Here is a 25,311-nt window from a genome sequence, read left to right on the forward strand (position 1 = left end):
CGACTTTACGGAACGCGGTGCACTTTAATCCGTAAACATGGTCGGAGCGGAAGCTTCCCATGATGTGACGTCATCAAAACCCTCCCTCAACGATCGCGTGGAGAAGCCAAGAGGTAGGTTAAAATCTGTAGTGACCAACTTTTTTGGTCTTCTAGCCAGAACAATAGCTGCGTAGTTGGCTGAAATGTGGTCGACATCTTTATTTGAACCGACTGACAATGGCCCAGTTAAAATTCACATCACAAAGGTAAGGTAGAAGACAGATTGGTTTGAGTATCATAAAAGCATCGTTATTATGAGGGTATTGAGACCACTAATACATGAGTTTCAGGCTCATCACCTCCCCAGGAATCCTCCCATCCATCCCATACGCCAAAGTCATTATGATAGAATGCAGAGAGCGAAATCCATCGAGGTGAGGAGTTTAGTGCTTGGCAGCCTCTGTGGGAACCGTTAGTATATGATCTTCAAGATGCAAAGGCCAGGAAGGCTAGAACGTACCCTTGTGGACGTCAGCCTTGGTGTTGTGTCCAGACTCGTCGGCCTTGTCCTTAACAGCATCGATACCGGCGCTGGCGCGGGTGCCGAGGCTGGCATCGCTGTCCTTGGCGACTTGCTTGTTGGCCTCCTTGGAGGTGGTGGCAGTGGCACCTTGAACGGTCTCTGCAATATAATTTGCGGTATTCTTAGGGTGGGTTAGATTGTAGGCATATGTTGTGTCGTAGACAAGAGAGACTTACCTTAACAGTCTCCATTTTGAAAGGGTTTGAAGAGTTGATTTAAGGTTTGGTTTGAAGTTGTTTGTGTTGTTGAAGTTGTAGTGTAGAGTTGAGAGATGTAATGTTGATGGAGAAGCAATTGAAAAGTTGGGGAGAAGATGAGGTTTATATGCTGGTCCCTTTCTCCAAAAGGAAGCTAAGACCAAATTCACTCCTTACCTGGATAGCTCTAGTACGTCATAGTTAGAATCTGCTTGGTTGACAGTTGTTTCCAGCTAGCAGACAAAGGGAGGTTGATTCACCTTCTGACTGTAGGTACTAGGAAGAAAGAGCTCATGCTCCATCTGCTACAGCAACCGAGCTTCCATTGTTTACAATGACGTAGGAGCTCACATAGCTGTAAGCCAATCAAGATCTGTAAAACACAAGCCTCATGACATAGTACGTAGCTCGGAGACGTTGCCTATATCAATTAAAGTAGGTAATGGTCAAGCCATTCCGGATCTCTATGAAGCTAACCTTGGAAGCTATAAATGATACAAGTGTGACTATAATGACTTGTGATTGGTGACCCTCTGTGGCTTGACCAACTTTTTCCACCCCAAAATTGACTGACCAAGTTGAAAGGGATGGGCCATGCGGTGCGGATACCTTCGGGTCGGAGGGGCGATCCCCCGCCATGAGTGGCTAATAGGTTCATAGGCTGTATCATAGATTCATAGCAGTCTTCATAGCAGTCTTCATACGACGATACGAAGACTGATTCTAGAATTTGATGTGCATATGAAGCACCAAATACTTGCTTTTTGAAAAGGGACCTCGGGAACTCATGCTAATAAGTGGCTCGAGAGTCGAGAAGTGGTTTCTGGACCGCTCTATGTTGAAGCTTACTCCACTTTTGCTTGATCTCGTGTTCACCAAAATCAATAAAATGGTGGAATGGAAATTGGAAATTCCATACTGCCCCTTTTCCATATGTTCCAAGACCCCCGATACCGATGCTTGTTCTCGATGATCAATCTCGATCGCAATTTTCCAAGAATTCTTCTTACCTGCATACATTGCGTACTGACTTTATCATGTGATTACTGAATGCATACCAGTACCTACGCATCGCTTTGGAGCTAGCCTCGGCCTTGAGAACTTTCAGCTCTGACTCGCAAAGTACCTATGTGTAGCACTATGCTACTAACAATATGTGTCGATTACCTTTGAATCTTTGATCGTACAGTCAATGCAGGACTGATTTTCGTACGTTGTATCAAATTGGTAAATGATCAGAATGTGGACACTTTGCCTCCCTGAGTTGCCTCCCTGGGGTGAGATCTCACATGTCTCCGTTGCAATTTGCGTGATTTAATTTTATCTTAGAACTTTTCACCTGTCATGAAGGTATTTCCTGTGTCTCATTCTTCTTGCTACAGTTCGTTGTCGATCCTCACCTATGTTTGTGTCGATGCTTTGCCACTCCGTTAACAAGTTCACTGGTTCCTATTGGAAGATAGAGAAGTTTATATCCTCAAAATTTCACCACCTTGTTTGATACCACCACGATATAACTCTTCTACGACCTTTCCTTCTAATAATGTCGCCTGCACAATCCCTTCCACGTGTTTTGGTTCTACTCTTCCATACCAGATCCCACACCCGGCTAATGGATGAGCTTCACCACCTTTCGCCTTCGTATGAGGTGGAATATATAATATAACGTTGCCAGCAAATTTATGTCCTCCAATATGACTTATTAACCCAATTCTTGCAGTCTTTCCAGTGGGTTTAATTGGTCCTTCTAATCGTTCTGTAGAGCTTCCGTCACCTATTTCCACCGCACCATGCAAGACCTGTACTTCTTTCGCGGATAGGGCTCTTTCAAATTCAGCTTGCAAGATTGGAGCTATGATACCACATCTCACATCTCGTCCTCCGTGTCCGCAGATCAATACCAATATATCTCTCACGTCTTTCACGGCGGGTAGGAAATCTGCCTGTTTTTTACTTCGCAGCAAGCGGTCTTTATGTATCGGAGATAGATTATCGTGTGCGGGGTGTAATTTCGTAGGGAGTAAGTACCCTTTTACCAGAGCTTGTACAGAATCGAACGATACTCGTGGGAGAAATGGTATATATTTGAAAGATGGAACTATATAGGCAGAATTCGTTATAATTTCGGGTCGATGTGAGGCAACGGTAGAAGGAAAGGATGAATTTGTAATAGAAACGTTATTGTAAGGCTATATAGAACACTGTTAACAGCGGTTCAACTGAAGAAAGGTGGGTTGTTGTTGATCATACATCACTATACATTCCGCCACGGCCCATCAACTCCTTAATGTCCGCAGCGAGATTATCCCCAGAATCTTCTTCCTCGATACGAGAAGGCCAATCTGGCTTCCCCGTGCATATCAGAACTTGTTCAGCATATGCGGCCATTGTTCCATGGAGTGGCTTCGAATGGTCTATCTCGAAGCCCTCTGGCATCTCCGGGCTTTCTGCGCAAGAACATGTTGGTGAGGGGCATTTTGGTATGATAGGGAATGGCGGAGGTTTGTGAGTTTGAGAAATATGCCGAGAATTGGGCAAAGTATAACGCAGAGACGAAGTACGCCAAACCGGCCTACCAAACAAACGTAATGACATAAAGACGTGTTAACACCTGTTCCAAAGAGAAGAAAAATCAAGGCCCAGGTCATAAAACAGCTACCATTGCAATACTTCTGGATCGAGATAAATGTCTTCTCTAATAAATGTCTTATCTAACCTCGCTGAAATTCTTATCTCCGCACGATGATCCGCATTCAATCCACAGGCCCGAGATACTATCTCCGGGAGGACGGAAAACTCAGCACACCAAATCCACCAGAGAGAACTATCCATCGATAACACTTGTGTTTTGATGCATTTTGATATATTTTGGTATGTCTTGATACTTCATAATAATATCAAGTTCTGTTCAAAATAAAGATGATATATATAATATTTATAGATTCGACGCTTATAAGCATCCTTGATCAGATTTCAAGCAGCAATAATGATTATCTGAATTGATATCGAGTTTTGAAATGAGTGTAGATTTTCGTTGTTCCTGTTTTCCTGACCTGCGAGACTCCCTACCTAGCCACACTTGCCTCTTTAGGAGCTTTTGAGGTTACTAGCTAGGTATCGAAAGTCTATTAAAGTGTTTGAAAGAGGTGCATGTTGATCGAACTTTAATTAATTGAACAAGGCTGAGTAGGGCTATTAGATGTTGAATGTTTGAGCCGACACGATTATAATCTTGACATTGGATGAACACCATAGTGCCGTATCGTTCGATGTTCTGTCCAATAAAAACAGCCAATGATGATTTTGACCTTTTCCAGTTTATATGTTTCATTTGTTGCTGTTTTGTCATACAATTGATTTGAGAGATCAAATCCCGACGGGGGTTTCTCGTGGGAGCAGTCAGTCGGAGAGACTAATAATCTAGTGATTCGTTTGAGTCCATGTAAAAACTTAATCAGCTAACGAACCACTAGCTACTTTAATAATATACTTAGTATTATCTTGATATTCATACTTCTATTTATTAATAAAACGTTTCTAATTAATAAATATATATTGAGTTCTAAATAATATCATTTTTTTAGTGTTATGCTTATTAGTAATTCGAATTAATCAAATATTAAAAAAATAAAAAATAAAAATAAAAGAATTTTTTTTTTTTTTGAAAACTTTCAATTATATTTTTGCTAAAGAATTAAATCTATTTGATAATAGTATTTCAATAATATATTTCATTCATTTAATTTAGTTTATTAAAAAATAAATATATTATTCAAAAAAGCTTAATTGATATTATTATATAAATTAGCTTTAAATTGATTCGATTTGTGATTATTATATAATTCAATTAGAAAGATTCTAATTTAAATCATTTGAATTATTCTGTTACGACCGATGTCGTTACATGACTAGATTAACTAAATATCACCTGACCAAGGTGTCCCACTGAGTCTCATTGAGTAAGGTCTAATGGGACACAGTAGAAAGCAGTGGGATAACAGAGAATGAAGGTCTATATAAGGGAATGGGTTTCATTATAATATAGAGCTTCATGCTCAAGAACAATTATTAATTTCATTATTATAGTTATAAAAATTGTAACCAATTATAACCTTATTGAATTCCTATTTAAAATCTAATCTAAACCACCTCAAAAGATCTCTAAACACTTCCACATAACCCTAGAGGTAGCTCCCGTAACATATTCCTAATTATTTCAAAATATTTTTTACTAATAATCAAACTAATATTAATTAAATCATTTTATCGAATTAATTAACTTATAAGTTTTTATTTTAATTATATTATTAGCATTAGAATTTTAATATTAATAGAAATCGAATTACTATTTAATTCGAATTTAATATTTTAAATCTAAGATATCAAGTTTCAAAATAAAAATAGAAATTAAAGACTAGGAGTATTTAATCTTTTCAAAATGAATAATTCATTTATTATTTTAAAAATATTATTGATTAGAAGATTTTTTAAGTATTAATAGATTTATTTAAAACAATTATAGTAATTGATTTTGAAAAGATTAAATATTTGATCTAATAACATAGTATTTCTTAACTTTTAAAGTAGTATATTATATATATAATTAAACAAAGTTATAATAATATTATTATTACGAGGATACCTTTATTAAGCCGGGTATTATAGAAACTACCTCTAAAATCACGTAAAAGTGTCTAAAAATCTCTCGAAGTAGTTTAAACTAAACTTCAAATAGGAATTCAATAAGGTTATAACTAATTATAATTCTTGTAATTATAATAATAAAACTAATAATTATTTTTGAGCATAAAGCTCTACATTATAATGAAACTCATTCCCTATATAAACCTTCGTACTGAAGTCGATCAATAAGTTGATCAGCTTTTGATCATATAACACTTGTCCTATGATTCCTATTGTCCTAGCTTGTCCTTTTATCCTAGAACTAATCCCCTAGGACATTACTAATCCTAATGAAGCCTTCTTGCTTATTATATTCTGTCTTTCCTAGAACCTACTATCCTGGGAACTATGTTCTAGATTTCTAGAGTATTTTATAACTAATACTACATATATACCTGAGGCTCTCCTTGAATGCCTAATGTCCCCCGGTATATTGCAGCTGAATCACTGAGGCCTATAATACCATTATAGCCTATAAGTCAGTGATTCTACAGCCTGTTACTAATCCGTTGTAACACCGGGTGGAGCCCGGGCTAATAAAGAGGAACTATTAGAGGATCTATAGTTTAAGGAATTAAGGTTCGTATCGAGCGATTTAGAGGCTTGATATATACTGAAAAGAAAATTATTACTTTAGAATATTATATATAGATATTATAGATTTAAAGGATAAAAAAGAGTTTTGACATTATAGAAAAAGATTATAATATATATAGTCTAATATATACTTATGAATTCGCATCGTATGTTAGTATAGCTTAGCTATAAATAGACTAAATCGATTAAGAATTTACTACTACTACTTAGAATTGATTAGGATATATAATTATTCTTAAATAAATTAGAATATATTTGCTAATTAAATTTTTATTTTTTTAAGTAACTTAGAGTTTATTCGACATATTCCCTACTAGAGAACTCTAATAGATATATATAATAAATATGAAAACTAAACTTTATATAATTAATCTATGTAAAAATAATACAATTATATTAATTTATATTCCTTAAATAAAGAATTATAAAAAGCTTGAAACATTATATTTCATACTAAAACCGGAATTAAATTATTTTAGATTCTTCGATAATCCTAAGAAGGCTTGTATCTCGAAATTAAGGTCAAAATTTTATAGTCATTAAAGGATCTAAGGATGAGATAAACCTAGTATTATTTTAAATGAATGTCGATCTTAATTTTAGACGAAAATATTATCTAAATTTATAATTATTTAGTTTTTTCGAAATTCAATATCGATAGAATGAGTATGATTATTTTGTTCAATTTGTTTTAAATAGAAAAAGAATTTATTAAAGTATTATATATTAAGATTCTAGATTTTTATAAGTAATATTAAAGAAATAATAAAAGAATGAAAATCTACTTTAAAAAGCATCATTTTAGACTTTAATTTCATGAAATTAAAGTCTAGAAATTAGCGAATCTAATTTTCATATCTTTAATTATTTCATTTTTTTATATAAATAATTGAGGGTTAAATACTAGGGGCCTGCGAGCCCCTGAACTCCTTACGTTTTAAGAAAGTATAATATAATAATTTTTATTGTTATAAAAATTTAAAAAGTAATTTATTAAAAGCTCACAGGCGAAGTCGATTTACTATTATATTATTTTTATTATTATCATTATATTTACTCTTTTCATTCTTCTTAAATTTAATAATTTAATAATTTTATTTTGAATTACGTTTTTTATTGTATAATAATAATGAGTTATATTTTCTTTTTTATTCAAATCAATAATTATATTATTATACTATAAAAGCTTTAAATACTAAAACAATATTATAAGTATAAACTCTATTATATTCAATATATTCCCTTTCATATTAATTATATAAATTTTAAAGCCTTGAAAAGAATTTAACTTCAATTCATTATATAAACCCTAATATTAAAGCTAACATTATAAAAATTAAATTAATTGAAAGCCTTTAGCTTATTCTATATAATTATTCTTTTTTCTTTTTTCTTTCAATTAAAACCAACTTCAATAAGATAATTTAATATTAGAAAAAATCGATTTTAAGTTATAACACTATAATTTCATAATATTACAATATTAAGAATATCATATACAGGGGTTTAAATCAATCAAATTACTTGAATTAAGTCTTAGACTTAGTAAATTAACTTTTTTATATATAAATAATACTTCGATTTCTATAAATAGTAAGATTATTAAGAAGATAAACCTTTAATTATTATTATTTTTAATAAAAAAGGATTTATAAAATTTAATTGAATAATTATATGAAAAAAAAGTTTAATAATCTTAATCTTTTTAGTTGAATTAACATCGAATTTTGAAATAGATAAGTTTTAATAGTTTTCAGTGCGATATACACTAGCTAAATCTAGATCGGCATTCATTTAAAACGACACCGAGTATCTAGTACTCTTTATTCAATTTACGATATCCACAGATGAATATCAATAAGTATGAAACTTGACTACTTCTTATTAAATTCTCAACTTCTCTACATCTTACCTCTGTGCTGAGAAAATCAACGAAACCAAAACAGTCAAGGTTATCGACAATCTGTATCTTTTATATCAAAACTCTGAAGGTATTTGTCGATGTCACCATGAGTCTAGACATTTGGAATATGAGATAATTATTAGTGAAATCTTCTATATGGCCACACTTTTCAAACTATATCTTTCATGCCTCGTTGCCTGATCTATTCACGCTTTCCTCGTGTATCTGCTCGTTGCTATAAGCGACCAGGAAGCTTTCTGATACTGACAAACTCGCTACTATTGTCTATGGCAGGTAAAGCAGCTATCCGTACAAAGATATTTTTACTTCATAATCCGTTTCCCGACAGTGCGCGTTCACAACCGATCTCTGCAACCACGTCTAAAAGTAGAACAACCATGTCCGACTCAGAAAATGACGAAGACCTAAAGAAAGCTATTGCTCTCTCTTTGGGAGAAACTTTATCGCCGGTTCTCATCCGTGAGAAGAATGTTGTCGATCTCACTGCAAGTACAACAGCCATGGCTGACACAGAAAATGACGAAGACTTGAAGAAAGCTATTGCTCTCTCAAAGAGCGCACCAACTATGTTCGACTTCCAAAGCGACGAAGACTTAGAGAAAGCTATTGCTCTCTCCTCGAGAGAAACCTTATCGCCGGCCCCAATCAATCAGAAGAAGGTTGTCGACCTCACCAATTCAGATGATGATGGCGATGACCTTGATGCGCCTGTCGCAACTCGTTTCAAATTCCCAAAAACTAATTCTGTTCTCAACACATACACCGATGCCGAACCCGGTACCAGTTCTCAAAGTGGGTATCAATCTCACATCCTAAAATGACGCGTCCAGTGATTTTAATACTGACTCCACTTGTAGTGTCCAGCCAGCCAAGCAGCACGTTTTTCAATGGTCTGACTCGCAAACAAATGGAGGAAGAACGTTTAGCAAGAATTAGACAAAGAAGCAAAGAGCCAGATGCCATTTCCAAGAAAAGAAAGGCTTCAATATCGTCGCCGACAACTTCACTAAGTGATCGTCGCCACCTAAAAGTCTCTCGCTCAGAACCTATACCCCATCAAATGACAGTCAAAGATGGGGAGGTGGCGTCTACAACTCGAAACTCCACCGACAAAGGACTAGATAACACACTCGATCAGCCATCCAGTCTTATAGAGCTAAATTCCGAGACTGACATTGAAGCTTCCATCATCCCAGGAAAGCTACCTAGAAGTCGCAATTCAGAAGGTGACGTATCAGGTACTGGTATTCAATTTCCTCTCGGGGTTGTAAAAAAGACTTGGGCGCAAGGGTTCCCCCGGGAGGATGACATCAAAATTGAAGAGGTTCTTCAAAGCTCAACCCTTGAACATGCTATCTTGGGTGCTTTTCAGATAGATTCTGATTGGATCAGATCGAAGATCCAACCTTCTACAAAAGTCATCTGGGTCTTGCAAGCAAAGACCGAAGCCGAAGTAAGTAGGGTTTCCTTTATCTTGCAGGTTCACCCGAAAAAACAGTCTCTGTTCTAGTTCTCATTCTATCTATCTCATCTTTGTCTTCTTTTCCGGGACAATAGCATCGATGTGATCAAGTGGTCCATAGTTCTTTTTTGTACAACGAACCGAGGATGAAAAAGGCTACTTTAGTAGACAGAAGCAAGAGAGTTTCCCGGGCATCAAAAGAGGCCGGTTCCGACTTCTCTGGCTGATCAAAATCACCTGGCTCCTAAAGAGATTTATCAGATGTTTATTTGGACTTCTTGACGACAGCTTGAAAGCCGACTGTATGTTTCAACAATCTCAGTGACTCAACTGCAATGGAACAATGAACTCGCTCGATACGGTGGAATGATTTTACGTATCGAATTAGCTTTGAAGTTGAAGCTTGATTATGATATCAATTTATGAAGTTCGTGGATTTACAAATAGCAAAAGTTTTCAGATCTGAGCTGCAGTAAAGACTTTTGGAAACTGCGATCCAGTATCAAGACCATCAGTGTCTGTTCCGGCTTGTGTTTCTCTACTATCGAACTTTGGGATGAAAGTCGTGCACTGCACTGCACCTCGAATGAAACTTTTCGCTGACATCTTATAGAAAATGAACTTCAGGTCATTGGCACCGGAGACTTATCGATTTTGCTTTCCTCCAATGGAAGGCAATGTCAACATCATGCACTCAAAACTTCAAATCCTGGCACATCCTACGCATTTACGACTAGTCATACCCTCGGCAAATTTGACCCCATATGATTGGGGAGAGAGTGGTGGTATTTTGGAAAATGTGAGCGCCTACCTTTGATATCGGGATTAAACTGATAAAAGATGACCAGGTCGTGTTCTTGATTGATCTCCCAAGGTTACCCAATGGCGGGAGAGCTTCCGATGACCAGTTAACACCATTTGCACAGGATTTACTGTACTTTCTTCATGCGATGACTCTAGCACCTCGGACGATTGAAAGCCTCAGAAGGTTTGACTTCTCTAGTACGAAACATTTAGCATTCGTACATTCGATGTTTGTCCTTTCCATAATCCCCCTTCAATTGATTATATTTAACCATAGTCAGAGGAGGTTCCCATTTTGGCACGGAATTACGAAGAACCGGCTATCCAGGGTTAGGTAGTTGTGTAAAGAGCCTTGGTCTGCATACAGACCACCCCTTGGAGATTGAATACGTAGTAAGCTCACAGCCTCTCACTCGTTCAACAAAATATGAGGCTGTTATCGGAGTCGGACACTAACATCAACAGACAGCGTCCATGGGCAATCTTGATGACCGATTTCTCCGAACAATGTATTTGGCAGCACAGGGTAAGCATGCTATTCTGACATCTGGATCATTTCCGAACTTTCCCCAGACTTTAATTCATTACCTGCCTTATCACGCGGATAATAGCATCCGCTGGGATGAAGTGGGTCATCAATACGAGCACCCATTCTTGTCGCTTCTTGCCGATAAACAAGACTAAATTTTTTGTACTAGGCGATAATGGGTTCAAGGAATACAAGTGGAGAACAGAGAAGCCCGCAAGGTCCAAAATGGAGACTGTGATGGAGACTCAGCTTTCAGAAGAAATTGGGCGCAGGTTTCGCGTGTATTTTCCCAGGTATGTCATTCAACCTTGCACGTCAGAATTGGTTGTTAAATTCCCATTTACAGCGAACACACAGTCAAAGAAAGCAAGGGTGGCACAAATGTAAGAAGAGTCCATGATGTTTACCAGGATAAGAGCTCCAAAAGGTCATTAACTTAACGATCAACAGGCTGCTGGCACGATTTGCTTTCGATCAAAATGGTACAATGCAAGTGCTTTTCCAAGGGACCTCATGCGCGATAGTCAAAGTCGCAGAGAGGGATTATTGATGCACAACAAAATGTTATTTGTAAGATCCCAGAAAAGTCAAAAAAGTCCACAGCCCATCGCATGGGCGTACGTTGGAAGTGCAAATCTCTCGGAAAGTGCATGGCAAGTCTTCCGTTTTCACACGATACTTTTTCTATCCATCGCGGTGTGCTGCTCGGGCAGAAAATAGCTAACCTAACCAATAAAGGGGCCGCATGGTAAAGGACAGAGTAACAAAGGAGCCCAAGTTGAATTGCAGCAATTGGGAATGCGGTGTTTTGTTCTCCGTCCCCCTCACCGATCTGAATGCGCCGGCCGCTGTCCCTAAATCGGGCATGCCGATTATGGAGGTTTTTGATGGGTCTATCCCCGTACCCATGGTTTTCCCGGGTAATGTGTATGGATCGAAGCGCCCCTGGTATTACAGCGAATACCCTTAATCAAGTCAATCTTCCGATGCGATGATTTTCCTATTGGCCTTGCCGGAAGTCAAGCCTAAGGTGGTATTCACAGCTGCGGATACCTTCCTATAGCCTGCGCTGGCGTTATGAGCTGAGGGTCTTAGTTCCGACTGCGGTGTACCACGTGCGCTTGGGTATTGGCACTTCATGGATGTTACTCCCCTATGATAAGCACGCAGTCCAATATGCAGATCTGTGGACAGTGACATCCACACTCGCTGGGGTTCAGGGTACCATGAAACGTGTCGTCAGGGCACTGTCCACGATGATTTTAACATGAAGGCAGGCCCCTGACTTAAAGGCAATGCGGAGAAATTTTCAACCAGTATAATGCTTGATTAGAAAACGAGGAATCGAGATTGTGTCATGTTAAATCAGTGAAAGTAGATGCACAGTTGCCAGACAGTAGGGAAGTAGGATTGAGTGGTTGCTAATTACATCGCGGTATTCACCTATCTTACTTGGTGTAACATACGATGATTGACGGCTTGAGTGTTGCATCTCGCATTCGAAAAGCGAACGTGCCTATGCTTTGATTTTTACCATTCGAATAATAATGCTTCTAGAATTTAACATGAAGAACTCTAACCAATGGAAGTATTCTGATAAAAATAACGTATCCTAGTGAATGTACACAAACTTACCGTGAAAATAATTAGATTTATTTTTATTCTCATTACAATCGCTCCATCCCAAAATCACTTCTCGAAAATTGGATTCCACGATGTAAGGATTGATTTGTCATTAGATTAGTAATTTCAAAATTGTCATCATTGCTTTTTTGATAAAGTTTTATCTGATTTGAAGTAGAAATATATTACAATTGATTCATTAGATTCGCTTAATTAACAAGGCTCTGTCGAATTTGTGTGTAACTATTCTCAATCCAAACTTCACATGATCATATTAATATTTTGAGGAATGATAGTAAGTGATTTTAGATGCGCGTAGAATTCTCGTAGAACCCGCTCATGTAAGAAAACGGCTCTCTTTCTCCCGAGTCTCATCTACAACATGTCCGGGGCGAAACAAAGCGCGCCCCCCTCTATAACACCTGCACCGGTATTGGATCTGTAATGCCGACATCGTCGTAATCCATGGGGCCATCATCTCGTATTTGACCCCGACATGAATGAGATCCTCTCATGATTAGTTTCTCATCACTTGCTGAAGATCGATGTCTAATTTGATTGATGTAAACACAGCAGGCATTGCCACATTGAAACAGCCTCGTGGTGGACATCATATCCCTTGCACGGCATTTCCAGATGAGGTTTCATCATGCGCGACGAGAGAAGAAAAAAAACATGCGATAATTCCAAATGACCAGCAGTCTCGAAGGATTCCATTGTGTTTGGAAAGGATCAGATTGTCGCAACGTTTGCGAGAATGTAGAATTGAAAGAAGAAAATGGCTATGGCATGATTGTGCAATGTTCGTCCATTGTTTTACTTACACCAATGTCCATAACAAAACGGTCAGAACAGGCAAGATGGACGAGGCGTGTTGCATCCTGTTCTGGTATAATTCGCTTTTAGGACCTTTTCAGTCAACCCACAGACCGCTCTCCTCATCATTCTGTACAATCATGATCTTGAGCCCACTTAAGGTCACGGACATTATGTTCAAACACCGTATTACCTTGAGACAATTTTGGGAGCATCATGTGGAAAAATTGCTAAGATTGTACAGTAACTGCACAACGTGGACACGGCATCTTCCTTCCCCAGAGCCAACATGGCGAGATAACAAATTGGAAGCTTTCGAAACGGCGAAACCGAAAGTTTCGCCTACAGATTCGGGGATCTTCGCGGGCATGATCGTCGACCCATACTGCTCGTGCCACTTTTTTTTTTCCTCTTTGCCCACTTCGACCATTGGGCAGCTGTGCACTCTCAGATCGGAATGCACCAGGGTACAGCGCTTGATGGAAGACTGAGGCAGAAAAGCGCCTGCTACCCAGTGAAATTGGGAGGATTTTTTTTTATTTGATGGAGGCGGTTCCCGACAAGGGCCACTCCAAGTGAAGTACGATGTAGGTAGTAGGTAGTAGGTAGCAGATAGTAGGTAGTAGGTAGTAGGTAGTAGGTAGTAGGTAAGCTGAAGCAAGTGAGCATCTGCAGTGACACGCCCATTGCCCATGTAGGAGGATGGATGTTACACAACACTTTGGTGGGGGTATCCAGGCCACTGTACGGTAGTTGGAGTTCGAAGTCGGTACTGAAATCTGGTGCAAAATGAATGTGGACAACCCCCCGCTAATCTAGGATCTGCCTTGAAAGGAGGTGTGAGACCAATACTCGTGCGGCCTCAAAATACCTGGTGTGCAACTCCACCACTAAGAGAAAAGGGGGCTAATCCTCTTATCGTCTAATGACATCGTGGTATGTGCATCTAGCTTGATAGTTAGCACTAAATACACACATCTTCCTTGCTTGCACGAGTATCTTGATTAGGCTCAAGTAGATCATGGTTTTGCTAGTCCATGGAACTTCGGTCAATTTCCGACCTTTTCGCCGAGTTATACGTTGCCTTATGTACGCCAATAGAATCACGAGAAATGCGCGTTAATTTACTCGACTTGGCGCGGGACGTTTTACACTAATTTGGAGGAGGCAGGACGTACCATAGGTGGACAGTGGACATTCGAGTTAATTTGGGTGCAATAGAATCTTCAATCTTCCAAGCTTCCAATCTTCACATAATCTTTACAATCTTCAAAGATTGAAGCAGGGCAGGGGGGCGCAAAAGAACGAGAGAATTCCAGATGGATAACCCCCCGCTCCCCCCCTTTCCCGATATCATCACAATCATTACTTCGTACTCCGTCCTGCTTACAAATCCAGCCTTGGCGGCAGCTTTTGCTGTAATTAGATAATTAAGGGCATAATTAAGCAAATGTATGAAATGAGCAAGTATCGGGAAATACCCACGCCACACAATCTACAACCTACAACCTACAACCTACACCGTACATCGTACACCCTATATCCTATACCCTATACCCTACACCCTACACCCTACACCCTACACTCTACACCGTACAACGTACAACGTACACCCTACACCCTACACCCTACACCCTACAACTTTTAGAACTTACAACATACAACGATGATTATGGTTATGATTATGTCAAGCGGGGACTCGATCGATGCTATCATGGGTAAATGTGCCTGATTGGCTTGCTTGGCTTGATTGGCTGTGATGAACCAAGTACCCAACTGTTGTCTCCTTTGCTCCGTTGATCGGACGGAGATGAATCGAAGTTTGAAGTCTCAAATTCTTCACTAATGATTCAAACGATCTCTCGGATAACCTTCACTTCGAGGCCACTGGTCTGTCGATCTCCTAGCTCGAATTCCCTGCTCACATTACAACACACTATTGGGAGATATGATCGAATGAAGATTTGATCACAGCTTTTCTCGTTCACTCCAGTTTCTTAGTCCATTCAATAGAGAGAAAAGCTCGAGGGAGGAAAGTAGAGTAACCCAAAATCTCATATTTCTACAGCGATGCAATCTACCACAAAGCGTACATTCCACGTATGTTCTTTCTTCTACTCGGTATCGTGTCGTGTCGACACACACTTACGGAATAGATACATCGAAGGCCTAACGGGCTGGCAATGCGTGTTATGTAATCACCGTAGCGATAGATGTTGAACAGTGAAGATTGAAATGACGATCTTTTGATGAAATCTTAATAAACGATGGAATTCTGATATTGAGTTTTTGGATTATATTGAATGTACCTGATCTCTTACTAAGATAACATCTGAATAATACTCTATGGATTCGAATTGTAATATTTTATATTCTATATCTAATTCGAGTTGATTTCAGTAAAAATTCAGTATAAAGATAGTAAAAATTTGAATAAAGTAGAGATTTAAATTTTAGAGTCTTGAATTCATTCATATCATAAGTATTATTTTATAGAATAATTATATATATGTATATCTAATAAGTTTATGATCTACTGTCAATAAGCTGACTAATTATACCTATTTAGAAATAACCGAGTTTTTGAGTTAAATCACCGTAAATGTTTTGAGAATTAATAATGATAGTATTAATTAACTACTCTCCAATCTCTTCAAGTCGATAGAAATCACTTGAGGCCATTTTTTATGTCAATCGTGAAATCGGAAATATAGCTGTTAAGCTAATCTCTTCAAATTGATAATTCTTTCATCATTTCCTCCACTTGAGACCGTATTTTTGATGTCAATCGTGAAAATTCCGATTCTCTAATCACCAAACGGTATTAGAGTTTGGTAATATTGGGGATCGACATTTACCACATGAACACAGCACGGAGTATGATTGCCATTTACCAAAATCCATCGTCGAGGGCCATCAGTGTACAACGTACGTTACACACATCGGTGTAGAGCAGAGCACACAAAACCATCTGGAATACTTCTACGGCATCTTCACGATTGCAACTTGCAAGGACTCGGGCCCTTCAAAAGTGGCCATTCTTTTCAGGTTGTTTCGGACCCAATCCGATTCGTCAATCGTCACGGTAAGTCAGAAGCATTTTGCACTTAGATATCTCGCGTACACACCCACTACGTAGGTGGCGCTTCACGAGTTCCAAGAGCGGTAAATAGTCTAAGCCTCGTAACGCCAATGGTCACTGACATTCCATTCTTTCCATTCTGGCGAACAACTAGATAATGACGATCGATCACTTTACTGTGCTACATCGTCCACTACCTTGCTACTTAAACTTTCTTCGGTCTCTCTCAACTCAGATCTATGGATTCCCAGCAAATAATATGAATCACGGCCCGGTTTTAACAACGCGGAGAGATATTGCAATGTTTGTGCGCAGCTGAAACCCGTACTGGCCAAACCACACAGTCGTCTCCGAAAACACCGTGAAGGTTCATCGCGAAAGGGCAGAAGTCCATATAAGGAGGATGGTAAACGTGTGCTTCGTTGTTAGCTCTAAAGTCAAATAGATACACCGTTAAAGTTTGTGCTCGGATGTTTTCTGGCCGTTTGTGTACTATACTGGTTCGAAGCCCACTGGAACATGAGGGATCGAAAACTATAAAACATTCCCAAGAACGATTACACTTTGGGTGTGCTATGTATGAGGCTACAGTGTATGCGCTGGTCGGTGGCAACCGACTGATAGGGCCGTGGAGTCACTTTAATTCGATCATGGAGAGCTATTGTATCTTTGTTAAAAGCACAGAAATAGCATCGCAGAGTTTGTATACGTATAGCCTCTCCTTTTTCTATTTCGATATAAGGATCATAGAACCATCTTGTGTGTCACAGAACAGTCACCACTTCAACCGCGCCCAGAACTGTAGACTGCGTGGTACACAATGAGGGGGAGAACCAGACGAACCAGGACTTTACACAACGGCTTGCAAGGAATTGCTCACTCATTAGCCACTAACGATTAGGGATCGTGCGCAATGTCTCTCCAATCCGTATACGTCGTTCGTCTTCGGGTGCACAGTCGCTATCTAGTGTTTCTCAGAGTACAAGAGGCCTAGAAGATCGTTTCGAGGATCAAAAACTAGGCCTGGTATGGTACCTAATACCGAAAATCCACCGGGTCATTTTGCTCCTTGTTATGCTCAGGAGGGTCGAGAATGATTCTCAAGATGTAGGAGCTGCCGCGATCTTGAACACCGAACCGTGCAGACGTAGGAGTGGAATTTCTTTGTAGAGTTTCGAGAAACAAACGTCTTTCTCATACAGTTCGGACATCTGTTCCATTGGAGCATCACAAGATGTTTCAAATTGCACCAAAAAATGTAATAATAGAACATACACTGCTAAGAATGTCGTCCGCCTTGAAGATTTGACAGCCAAGAGGAGTTTCCAACTTGTCGACGGAGGGCACCACTACTTCCTTGCCATGAGAAACTCTGATCACAGCCAAGCCAGGACAGATCCCAGATAAGCAGAATACCGGTACCCGCCTGCAACGTGCTCCTCCCTACATTAACTTTCGGGAGGTGGCCCCGTCTGCATCTTTGACACTTCCTAATGGCAACTCAAAGGAAATACAACAGGAACTCTACGAAATGTGAATTTCTGAATCGTCGACTTGACTATCAATCGAAACCAATGGAAAGAGCCTTTCTTTCTTAAATTATCTCGCACCTTGTAGCATCATAATAAGTATAATAAGTATAATAAGTATTAAGCTTTCTTCATACTAATGCTTACCCGAGAAGCGGCAGCTCTTCACCTCCCTGCAAAGACCATGTCACGAAGAGCTAAGCATTTTCAAGCGTGAAGTTTGTATCATTGTTATCTATGGAGTGGTTAGGATTCACGTATAGAATACTAGCGCTTTTGCGATATCTTCTGCGGTGATGTTCCATGTGTTCAGAGGGATGTCGTATAATGATTTCGGCTCTTGTGAATCCATGTTGCACATACGAAAGCAAAAGCTAATCCGCAGCACACCTTGTCAACTAATATTGGAAATAATTTGCTCAGCTGTATTATGTATGAAATTAAATCGCGAGCATCTAGATTACAGGCATAGAACTGCATTGTACGGAGATTTCCCACCTCCAAATGAACAAATCCCAGCACCTGGTTGTGAGGGCGGGCATGAAGGATGGAGCGCAATGCATCGCCATCAAACAGGCATTTCGTTCTACGCTTGTAAGGACTATATCCCAGACAAGTATTGACCCAAGCAGTCGTAGTGTCGACACGTTACGATTCACCAACTCACCAACCGTGCTTTATCTTCATTTATTAATGGGTGTGTATGCTGGGGGTATGGGTACGGTGTGGTATATACGGTGTATTATTTTCAGGTTCTTCAAATTTAAAGGTTTGACGCCTGGACCACGGATAGCCCTGAACATTGGAATAAATTGAGTCTTGTGTCTTTGACTCTCAATCTCAAGAGTCTTCGAGTTCAGTTCCTGCATCTTAGGCGCAATACAGCTTCTCATCCCTTGCAAGTTGAGAGTTGAACAAGATGCTAGTACCGGCGATGAACCATTCAGAAAATAGCCGGACCCCATGTAGAGTTAGTTGGAGAACTAAGTGAAGTGATGCACAGATATGATCATTGATCACTAATTAACGGGAAATACACAAGTCATACATGAATACATAGCTAACTACCTAGGTACTGCTTTTCGTCAAGTCTTGGTATGTCCACTTCTTGACCTCACCTACCAGATGGATCCCACTCGACTAATAAGTTTTAACACGACTAAGAGGACTAAGAAGACTAAGACGACTAACAGGACTAACACGACTTAAGTTATAACACACCTACATGCATTACAGATTACAGATTGTAGATGATAGATTGCAGAGTGGAGAGTGCAGAGTGCAGAGTGCAGAGGGCAGAAAATACCAATTGGTTTCGCGGGAAATCCAAAAAGTCCGCTGGACACAGGTTCTGAGCAGTAGTTTTTTGAACGGGATACCTGGGTCTGAGTTCTCATTCCTAACTCTTTGGGACAAGACTCGACTCGACTCTACGGGACTGGACTTGACCCGTGAATGCAGCAAGCCAATAACATAAGATAACATAACTCATAACTCGTAACTCGTAACTCATAACTGGACAATAATAATAAAGTGTAAAAGTCTGGAATCGTTGATACTACTAGGGAGTCTGTCTATTACCACCACTCCACTTTTCAAACGTTTACTCTTGAGTCCTTCCCTCCTTAAGTCAAGCGTAGATATAGATAGATAAAATTCATTGCTTTTTGCTTTTGCTCTTACTATTTAAATGATAGTAAAAATGCTACTAAATGGTTAATAAATACTAAATCGTTACTACATCATGTGAGTCGTGACTTAGTATATCGACCAGTACTTTAGCTCGATTTCTCCCCCGCAACTTCTCTCAAACTCTCTTTTCTTCCAATTTGCTCTTTCTATCCTGGAGATTTGGTTCATCACTTCTATCTTCTTATTACCATATCATCCCACACGTAAATGAGAAAAAGCAAAAGCAAAAGCAAAAGCAAAAAGCGAAAGGAACGAAAGAAAAGATTATACTCTTTTTCTTCCAATTCATCCAACTATCTTCTTCAATCGTCCATTTGAATGGAATCGTTGCTCTTCTCAGCCAAGCAAGCCTGACATCAAATCAATCAACATCAACATCCAATTCAGCATCCATCAGCTATCGAAATCGGACTTGAAATCGACCTCGAACATCCATCCACCGGAACGTATCGAACGAGAGCCCAAGCTCAAAACCCCGTCGTTTACATATATACCCGTACCTCGTCATTTCGACCTCAAGAACATCAAATATCCTCCTAATTCCAAAGACAAAAAAAAAAAGCTTTTCCACCAATTTGACAATTCCACATAATAACTTTCCATAGTTCAATATTGAACTTTGTTTTTTTCAGCCTTATTCTCCCACCGAACTTTATATTTATTAGTCGTTGTTGTCACTCAGTGGAGTGCCAGCAATCATTGGGTCTCTTCTTTTTTTCCCACTTAACATTATCTCGGCTCGAAAATTCGATATTTCCCAATATACATTGTTCACTATTCGATATTCGTCCTCGATCTTGAATCTATTCTTACTCGTCCAACTCCAGGAGTATATCACCACTACTACGTTACTACATCCACCACCTTCTCCCGACGGTCCCTTTCTTACTTAACCTTCTTCCTTCTGTCAGTCAACTGTCGTTAGTACACATCACAGCCTACCCACCCCATATAGTAGCACATCAGTCTCCAAGATGGCATCGTTAGGTGCTTCTATGCCTATGCCTGTACCAGTTGCGGTAAATGGTACTCTTAAGCCAACCTGGTATGGCTATATCCCCGACACAAAAGCTGCAATGATCCTTCTCGAAGCTGCCTTTATTGGAAAGATTAACCATATTGCCCGTCGCCCCCATGACAAGGAGAGATCTGAACTCATCAAGAGCGGCAACATTTTCATACACGAAGCACAATCATCTGGAGTAAAACGGTGGACCGATGGTACAACATGGAGTCCAAGTCGCATGGTAGGAAACTTCCTTGTCTACCGAGAGTTGAATAAGCCATTTGCACCAGGAGAGAAAAAGAGAGCCATGGCTAAAGACAAGAGACAAGGCATTCGAAAGAATGGTAATGGTTCCACTAGTCCCGGAGGCAACGTTTACTCTTCCATGCATGGACCACTCAACAAAGAGATGGAACGTGAATTGGTCGGTTCGCTAGTTGATTCATACGACTTCAAGAAGGATGGTAATTGTCTCATTAAGAAGACAATCACTGTCCAAGTAGGAGAACTCACTCATCACATTGTGTCATATTACACAATCGATGATGTCGTTTCCGGAAAACTCTCAATCCCACAAAATGCATTTCCAGACGTCAAGCCGCGTAGGGACATTATCTATAGCAAAAGCTACAAGCACTCTCCTAACGACTCCACCCTCTTAAATGAAGACGACGTACATGAAAATCACCTTGCCTACCAACACAATTCAGGACGAAGCAATTACGACTATTCGAATCGAAATGCGCCGCGACTACCCGCACCATCTGCGCATGGCATGCCCTACCAACCTAACGGTCTCCTCTCCAATAACAACTACGCAATGGGTATGTCAGCCGCACCATATAGTCTCGCTCCATTCAACGGAAATTTCCCTGCAGTAAGCTCAGGTCCTAGCTCTTACAACAACATTCTTTCTGGGAGCCCAAATACCATGAGTCCTTACACCGGAGGACTACCCGCGACAAGTTCGCATGGCTCTTCTTACAATCAATACTCACCAGCTCCAAGCACGTATGATACACAAAGAGCTGATGCATACAACAATGTCTATAGACAGCAGCGACATGGTTCCATCTCTAACATGAATGCAACGCCGCTTGCTCATCGATCTTCGAGTTATGGTCAGCAAGGACTCAGTTCTGGAGTATCCGAAATGGTATCGGGGATGCCTGCCATGATCCAAGGCCAAATGAGCTCGAGGAGTTCGCACGATTCGGGAGCATCCGGGATGTTCCAGAGCCAAATGGGCTCGAGAAACTTTAACGAGAGTACATACGCTTCCCCAAATCTTTATCAAACAAGAGATGCAACCACTCCTTCGCATGCTTATTCTCAGGCACAACGAACCATTTCGCAATCTAACCAACCATACAACACACAAGCCGGCAATCAGTACCCTCAAAACATGGAAACCTCGCCGGGAAATGTCAGCACTGGCCATGCCCATTACAACGTGGACCATCAATCTTGGCCTTCCTCAAACGGTCTTTAAAAGCTGTTGGTTCAAAAAGTGGCAGGTAAATTAATATGCCAACTTTGAATCCCTAGTCTTCCACCATCAGAACCGGATGTCCTTCATCAACCGGCTCCTATCTTTCCTCCTACGTCAAAAAAATCTCCTTTACGCCACTACGCTCATCCTAATAACGGACGCGAAGCTGGAGAGTGAGCATAACTTCTTTGTATATTTTGTCGATACATTCAACCTCTTGATTTAGAGGAGACTTCTCATGATCGTTACCATATTGCAACCTTTCTGTATCGATAGGAAGCTTTTTCTTTCTTCTGGTTATTCGAAAATGGCTTATGAGACAAAGTCTCTTCATTTGGCAGTTAAAATGCCGGTTCTTGAACCTTTTTTACTTTGTTTTTAATCGTTTAGATACATGTATGTACGTATGTATGGGTTACGGGTGACTGCCGGCGCCGGGGTATATATAAGTTCGTGTGTGTGCATATGGGTTACGCATGGTCGCTGGCGCTGGCGTACGTGTACTGCAGATATTTAGCAGCAATATTCTCGGAATGATTGTCGGGGCGGATACCATTGTTATACCATTACTGAACGACGATCCCGATGGGTGTCATTGATTCTTGGTTTTGTAGGCGTTGTTGAAATTATCCGTTTTTACAACTGTATATTGAACAGTTTTATAGAGGTCAATCGGGCGCGCAGCTCCTAAATAGGCTTGAATTTGTAATTAAATATTGATATTCTTAAAAAAAACTGGGGGAATTTTTTTATGGAAGTGACTTTAAACTTGATATTCGTGTTACAATCAATCTTTTTCAGTGATACTTTGATTCACCTTTTTCATGGATGTAAATTCTTCCACATTTACTATTTATTGTACTTCAAGATGATTTTCAATGCTTCTCAATGATTTCCCATAGGCAAAAAATGCACAAAATTACCAATAGACCCTTCTGCACTTGAGCAAGTAAGAAAAAACATTCCTTTAAGCTCATGTTCATATTGTGTAGATTTATGGTGATGAAACACTGTGATACCTCACCTACCGCCAATAAACGCGTGGCGGCTATTTGCTTCCGAAAGAGTAGACACCCCACCTTCCCCTCGGACAATTCCATAATTGATTGGAAAAGTGTATTTTGGATTCCATCCGAATTAATATCAAGGTTCTTCCCACCCCACGCCAAACACCAAACAAACTCAAACCATATTCTTTTTGACTTTTCGACAAAACAAACTTCCCGTTTGCATTGAGTCTATTGCGGTTTGGGTTTGAGTAAGGTTTTCTCTTTCGCAAGGGTTGCAGGGAAAATCAGGATGCGATGAGAATGTCGAGTGTGATGGCTAGACAACAATTTTTCGCGTTGTGGAAGGGAAGGCCGGCGATGGGGATGGGGGTGGGAATGAATTCTACGCGGTCGATGCCGCGGGTTGCAATGCACACGCTTTCGAAATCGATGTGTAGGGGGAGGAATGGCGGTGCGCTTTTTTCTGATATGTGAGGATTTATTTATTTTGCGGGTGGTGATAGCCGCGTGGAGTGGAGTGGTATGGGGCTAATGGGTTACAGATCACGACGGGAGAGGGGGATGGTGAGGTATTCGACGGAGAGTGGCGGGGAGAAGGAAAGGTATGGTGATTGTTTTCTCTTTGGGTGGGAGTTGGGTTGAGACTTTCTTGGAAAGGGGATTGATATCACGTGATCTGTGAGGGGTCGAGTGACACTTTTATTGATAGGAAATGAGTTGGGGGGGGTATTTCAAAGTTGTTTGGATACGCAACGATGGATTTCTTATTTGATTCTATTCCTTCCCTCCTCTCTCAAACATGAAGAGATCTAATGCAAACGCAATCATAGCAAACAGCCCACGCCCCTTAAGAAACCCCTCGAAGTTCTGAAATCCATGAAATCGCTCACTCCCCACGAAAACATCTACACCATCCCCAATATCCTCACCTTTTCTCGTCTCATTGCTGCGCCCGTCTGTGGATACCTCGTTCTGCATGATCAGCATGCGTGGGCTGTTGGACTCTTTGCCTATGCCGGGATTACGGATTTGGTAGATGGATGGATTGCGAGGAAATGGAATTTGCAAACGGTGGTGGGCACGGTTATTGATCCGATGGCGGATAAGACGCTGATGACGATTTTGACGGTTTGTTTGGCGATTAAGGGGGGTTTGCCTGGTACGTTTTTGGTTTCTTTTTTTATTGTGCCTTTGTATAATGATGATGTTAATCTCTCCCCAATATTTCGAACACCAATCTTCAAGAAAAGAAAATATCACTAAAACTGCCCCTCTTGTCATAGTCTGGCTCGCAACCATAATCCTCGGTCGCGACATCGGGCTCGCCATTTCCGCCATCTATTGGCGATGGATTTCTCTCCCTCCCCCCAAAACCTTTTCTCGTTATTGGGATTTCTCGCTTCCATCGGCCGAGGTACATCCAACTACTATTAGTAAGTATAACACGGCATTGCAGCTGGGATTGATTGGAGCGACGACGGCTTTGCCGTTGATTACGTGGGATGTTGGGATTGCTATGACGGGGCTTAAGTGAGTTATTTTCTTCTTTTTCCTGTACTGGACTCTTTCTTTGGCAAGATATTGCGTAGAATGTATTTGTAACCAGTGGGGCTCGGAGCACAAGATGAAGAACCGAGATGAGGAGGTTCAATACTACACGGAAACGAGAACCCCAACGAATCTACAAAAACAAAATAATAACAAATGACCTAGATACCTCGTAGCCACAACTACCATCTGGAGCGGAATGAGCTACATCTACACCAAAGACGCCGTTAAGATTGTCGGTCAACCAGATGCTACCAAGAAGGAAAAGGCAAAGGAAAAGAAACAGGAATATGGACAGGGACAATCCGACAAGAAACAGTAAAGGGAAATTATACGAATAGGTGATTATGATGATGGGATTGCATGTAATAATAGGAATCCAGACTGTATATATATATATTGGAAATATACATTAGATTTTTTTTTTTGGTCAAGATGCAGACTGTAGAGATGCAATTACGAAAGGCAGGTATTGGAGATGAGATGAGATGAGATGGGAAGATTTGATAAAGAAGATGTTGTAATATTATTGAATTCTATTGAATTCTATAGAGTAATAGGAGAGACTTCAGATTATCACAACTGCCGATTTTGTATCCCCAAGACTTGAATCGGAAATAGCATGAGTGTTGTTCCTTCAATCAGGCAAGTAGGTACTCACTCATACATCTCCATTACAACAACCCCGCTACTCACCGCAAGCTCACTACTGACTGTGAACCCCCTGAAACCAAATAGTCAAAGAACAGTTAC

At 40.0% G+C, this 25,311-nt stretch overlaps 7 protein-coding genes across 7 annotated transcripts; 5 read left to right on the plus strand and 2 right to left on the minus strand.

Annotated features, from left to right (window-relative positions):
• Positions 1-424: 424 nt before the first annotated feature.
• On the minus strand, positions 425-755 carry EAF01_005329 (uncharacterized protein; the record flags this gene model as incomplete). Its single annotated transcript, XM_038913584.1, has 3 exons — positions 425-441; positions 502-685; positions 741-755. 3 exons carry the CDS (start codon positions 753-755, stop codon positions 425-427), a joined length of 216 nt encoding a protein of 71 aa, XP_038771670.1.
• A 1,475-nt stretch (positions 756-2,230) lies between these two features.
• On the minus strand, positions 2,231-3,356 carry EAF01_005330 (uncharacterized protein; the record flags this gene model as incomplete). Its single annotated transcript, XM_038913585.1, has 2 exons — positions 2,231-2,950; positions 3,012-3,356. 2 exons carry the CDS (start codon positions 3,354-3,356, stop codon positions 2,231-2,233), a joined length of 1,065 nt encoding a protein of 354 aa, XP_038771671.1.
• A 4,986-nt stretch (positions 3,357-8,342) lies between these two features.
• Positions 8,343-11,730, plus strand: EAF01_005331 (uncharacterized protein; the record flags this gene model as incomplete). The annotated part of the gene is made up of 10 exons (XM_038913586.1): positions 8,343-8,757; positions 8,823-9,418; positions 10,041-10,226; positions 10,276-10,460; positions 10,513-10,624; positions 10,697-10,757; positions 10,930-11,053; positions 11,107-11,143; positions 11,211-11,413; positions 11,499-11,730. The coding sequence occupies 10 exons, from the start codon at positions 8,343-8,345 to the stop codon at positions 11,728-11,730; spliced, it is 2,151 nt and encodes a 716-aa protein (XP_038771672.1).
• A 1,343-nt stretch (positions 11,731-13,073) lies between these two features.
• On the plus strand, positions 13,074-13,690 carry EAF01_005332 (uncharacterized protein; the record flags this gene model as incomplete). The annotated part of the gene is given in 2 exon segments (XM_038913587.1): positions 13,074-13,272; positions 13,290-13,690. 2 exon segments carry the CDS (start codon positions 13,074-13,076, stop codon positions 13,688-13,690), a joined length of 600 nt encoding a protein of 199 aa, XP_038771673.1.
• Positions 13,691-16,060: 2,370 nt separating this feature from the next.
• EAF01_005333 (uncharacterized protein) lies at positions 16,061-16,439 on the plus strand (the record flags this gene model as incomplete). Its single annotated transcript, XM_038913588.1, has 3 exons — positions 16,061-16,127; positions 16,151-16,284; positions 16,311-16,439. 3 exons carry the CDS (start codon positions 16,061-16,063, stop codon positions 16,437-16,439), a joined length of 330 nt encoding a protein of 109 aa, XP_038771674.1.
• Positions 16,440-20,476: 4,037 nt separating this feature from the next.
• On the plus strand, positions 20,477-22,000 carry EAF01_005334 (uncharacterized protein; the record flags this gene model as incomplete). Its single annotated transcript, XM_038913589.1, has 1 exon — positions 20,477-22,000. The coding sequence occupies one exon, from the start codon at positions 20,477-20,479 to the stop codon at positions 21,998-22,000; it is 1,524 nt and encodes a 507-aa protein (XP_038771675.1).
• A 1,032-nt stretch (positions 22,001-23,032) lies between these two features.
• Positions 23,033-24,989, plus strand: EAF01_005335 (uncharacterized protein). Its single transcript, XM_038913590.1, has 5 exons — positions 23,033-23,480; positions 23,514-23,612; positions 23,841-24,169; positions 24,294-24,540; positions 24,724-24,989. The coding sequence occupies exons 1-5, from the start codon at positions 23,305-23,307 to the stop codon at positions 24,878-24,880; spliced, it is 1,008 nt and encodes a 335-aa protein (XP_038771676.1). The 5' UTR covers positions 23,033-23,304; the 3' UTR covers positions 24,881-24,989.
• Positions 24,990-25,311: the final 322 nt, after the last annotated feature.

Source organism: Botrytis porri, assembly GCF_014898465.1.
Source record: "Botrytis porri strain MUCL 3234 chromosome Unknown BPOR_006, whole genome shotgun sequence".
Taxonomy (NCBI): Eukaryota; Fungi; Ascomycota; class Leotiomycetes; order Helotiales; family Sclerotiniaceae; genus Botrytis; species Botrytis porri.

Bases quoted from the DNA above. Each gene is read 5' to 3' on its own strand.
- EAF01_005335 (XM_038913590.1), top strand. From the start codon at position 23,305: ATGAGAATGTCGAGTGTGATGGCTAGACAACAATTTTTCGCGTTGTGG. The intron at 23,481-23,513 runs GTGAGGATTTAT...GGGTGGTGATAG, and splicing joins GGTGCGCTTTTTTCTGATAT to CCGCGTGGAGTGGAGTGGTA. The intron at 24,170-24,293 runs GTACGTTTTTGG...CTCTTGTCATAG, and splicing joins GATTAAGGGGGGTTTGCCTG to TCTGGCTCGCAACCATAATC.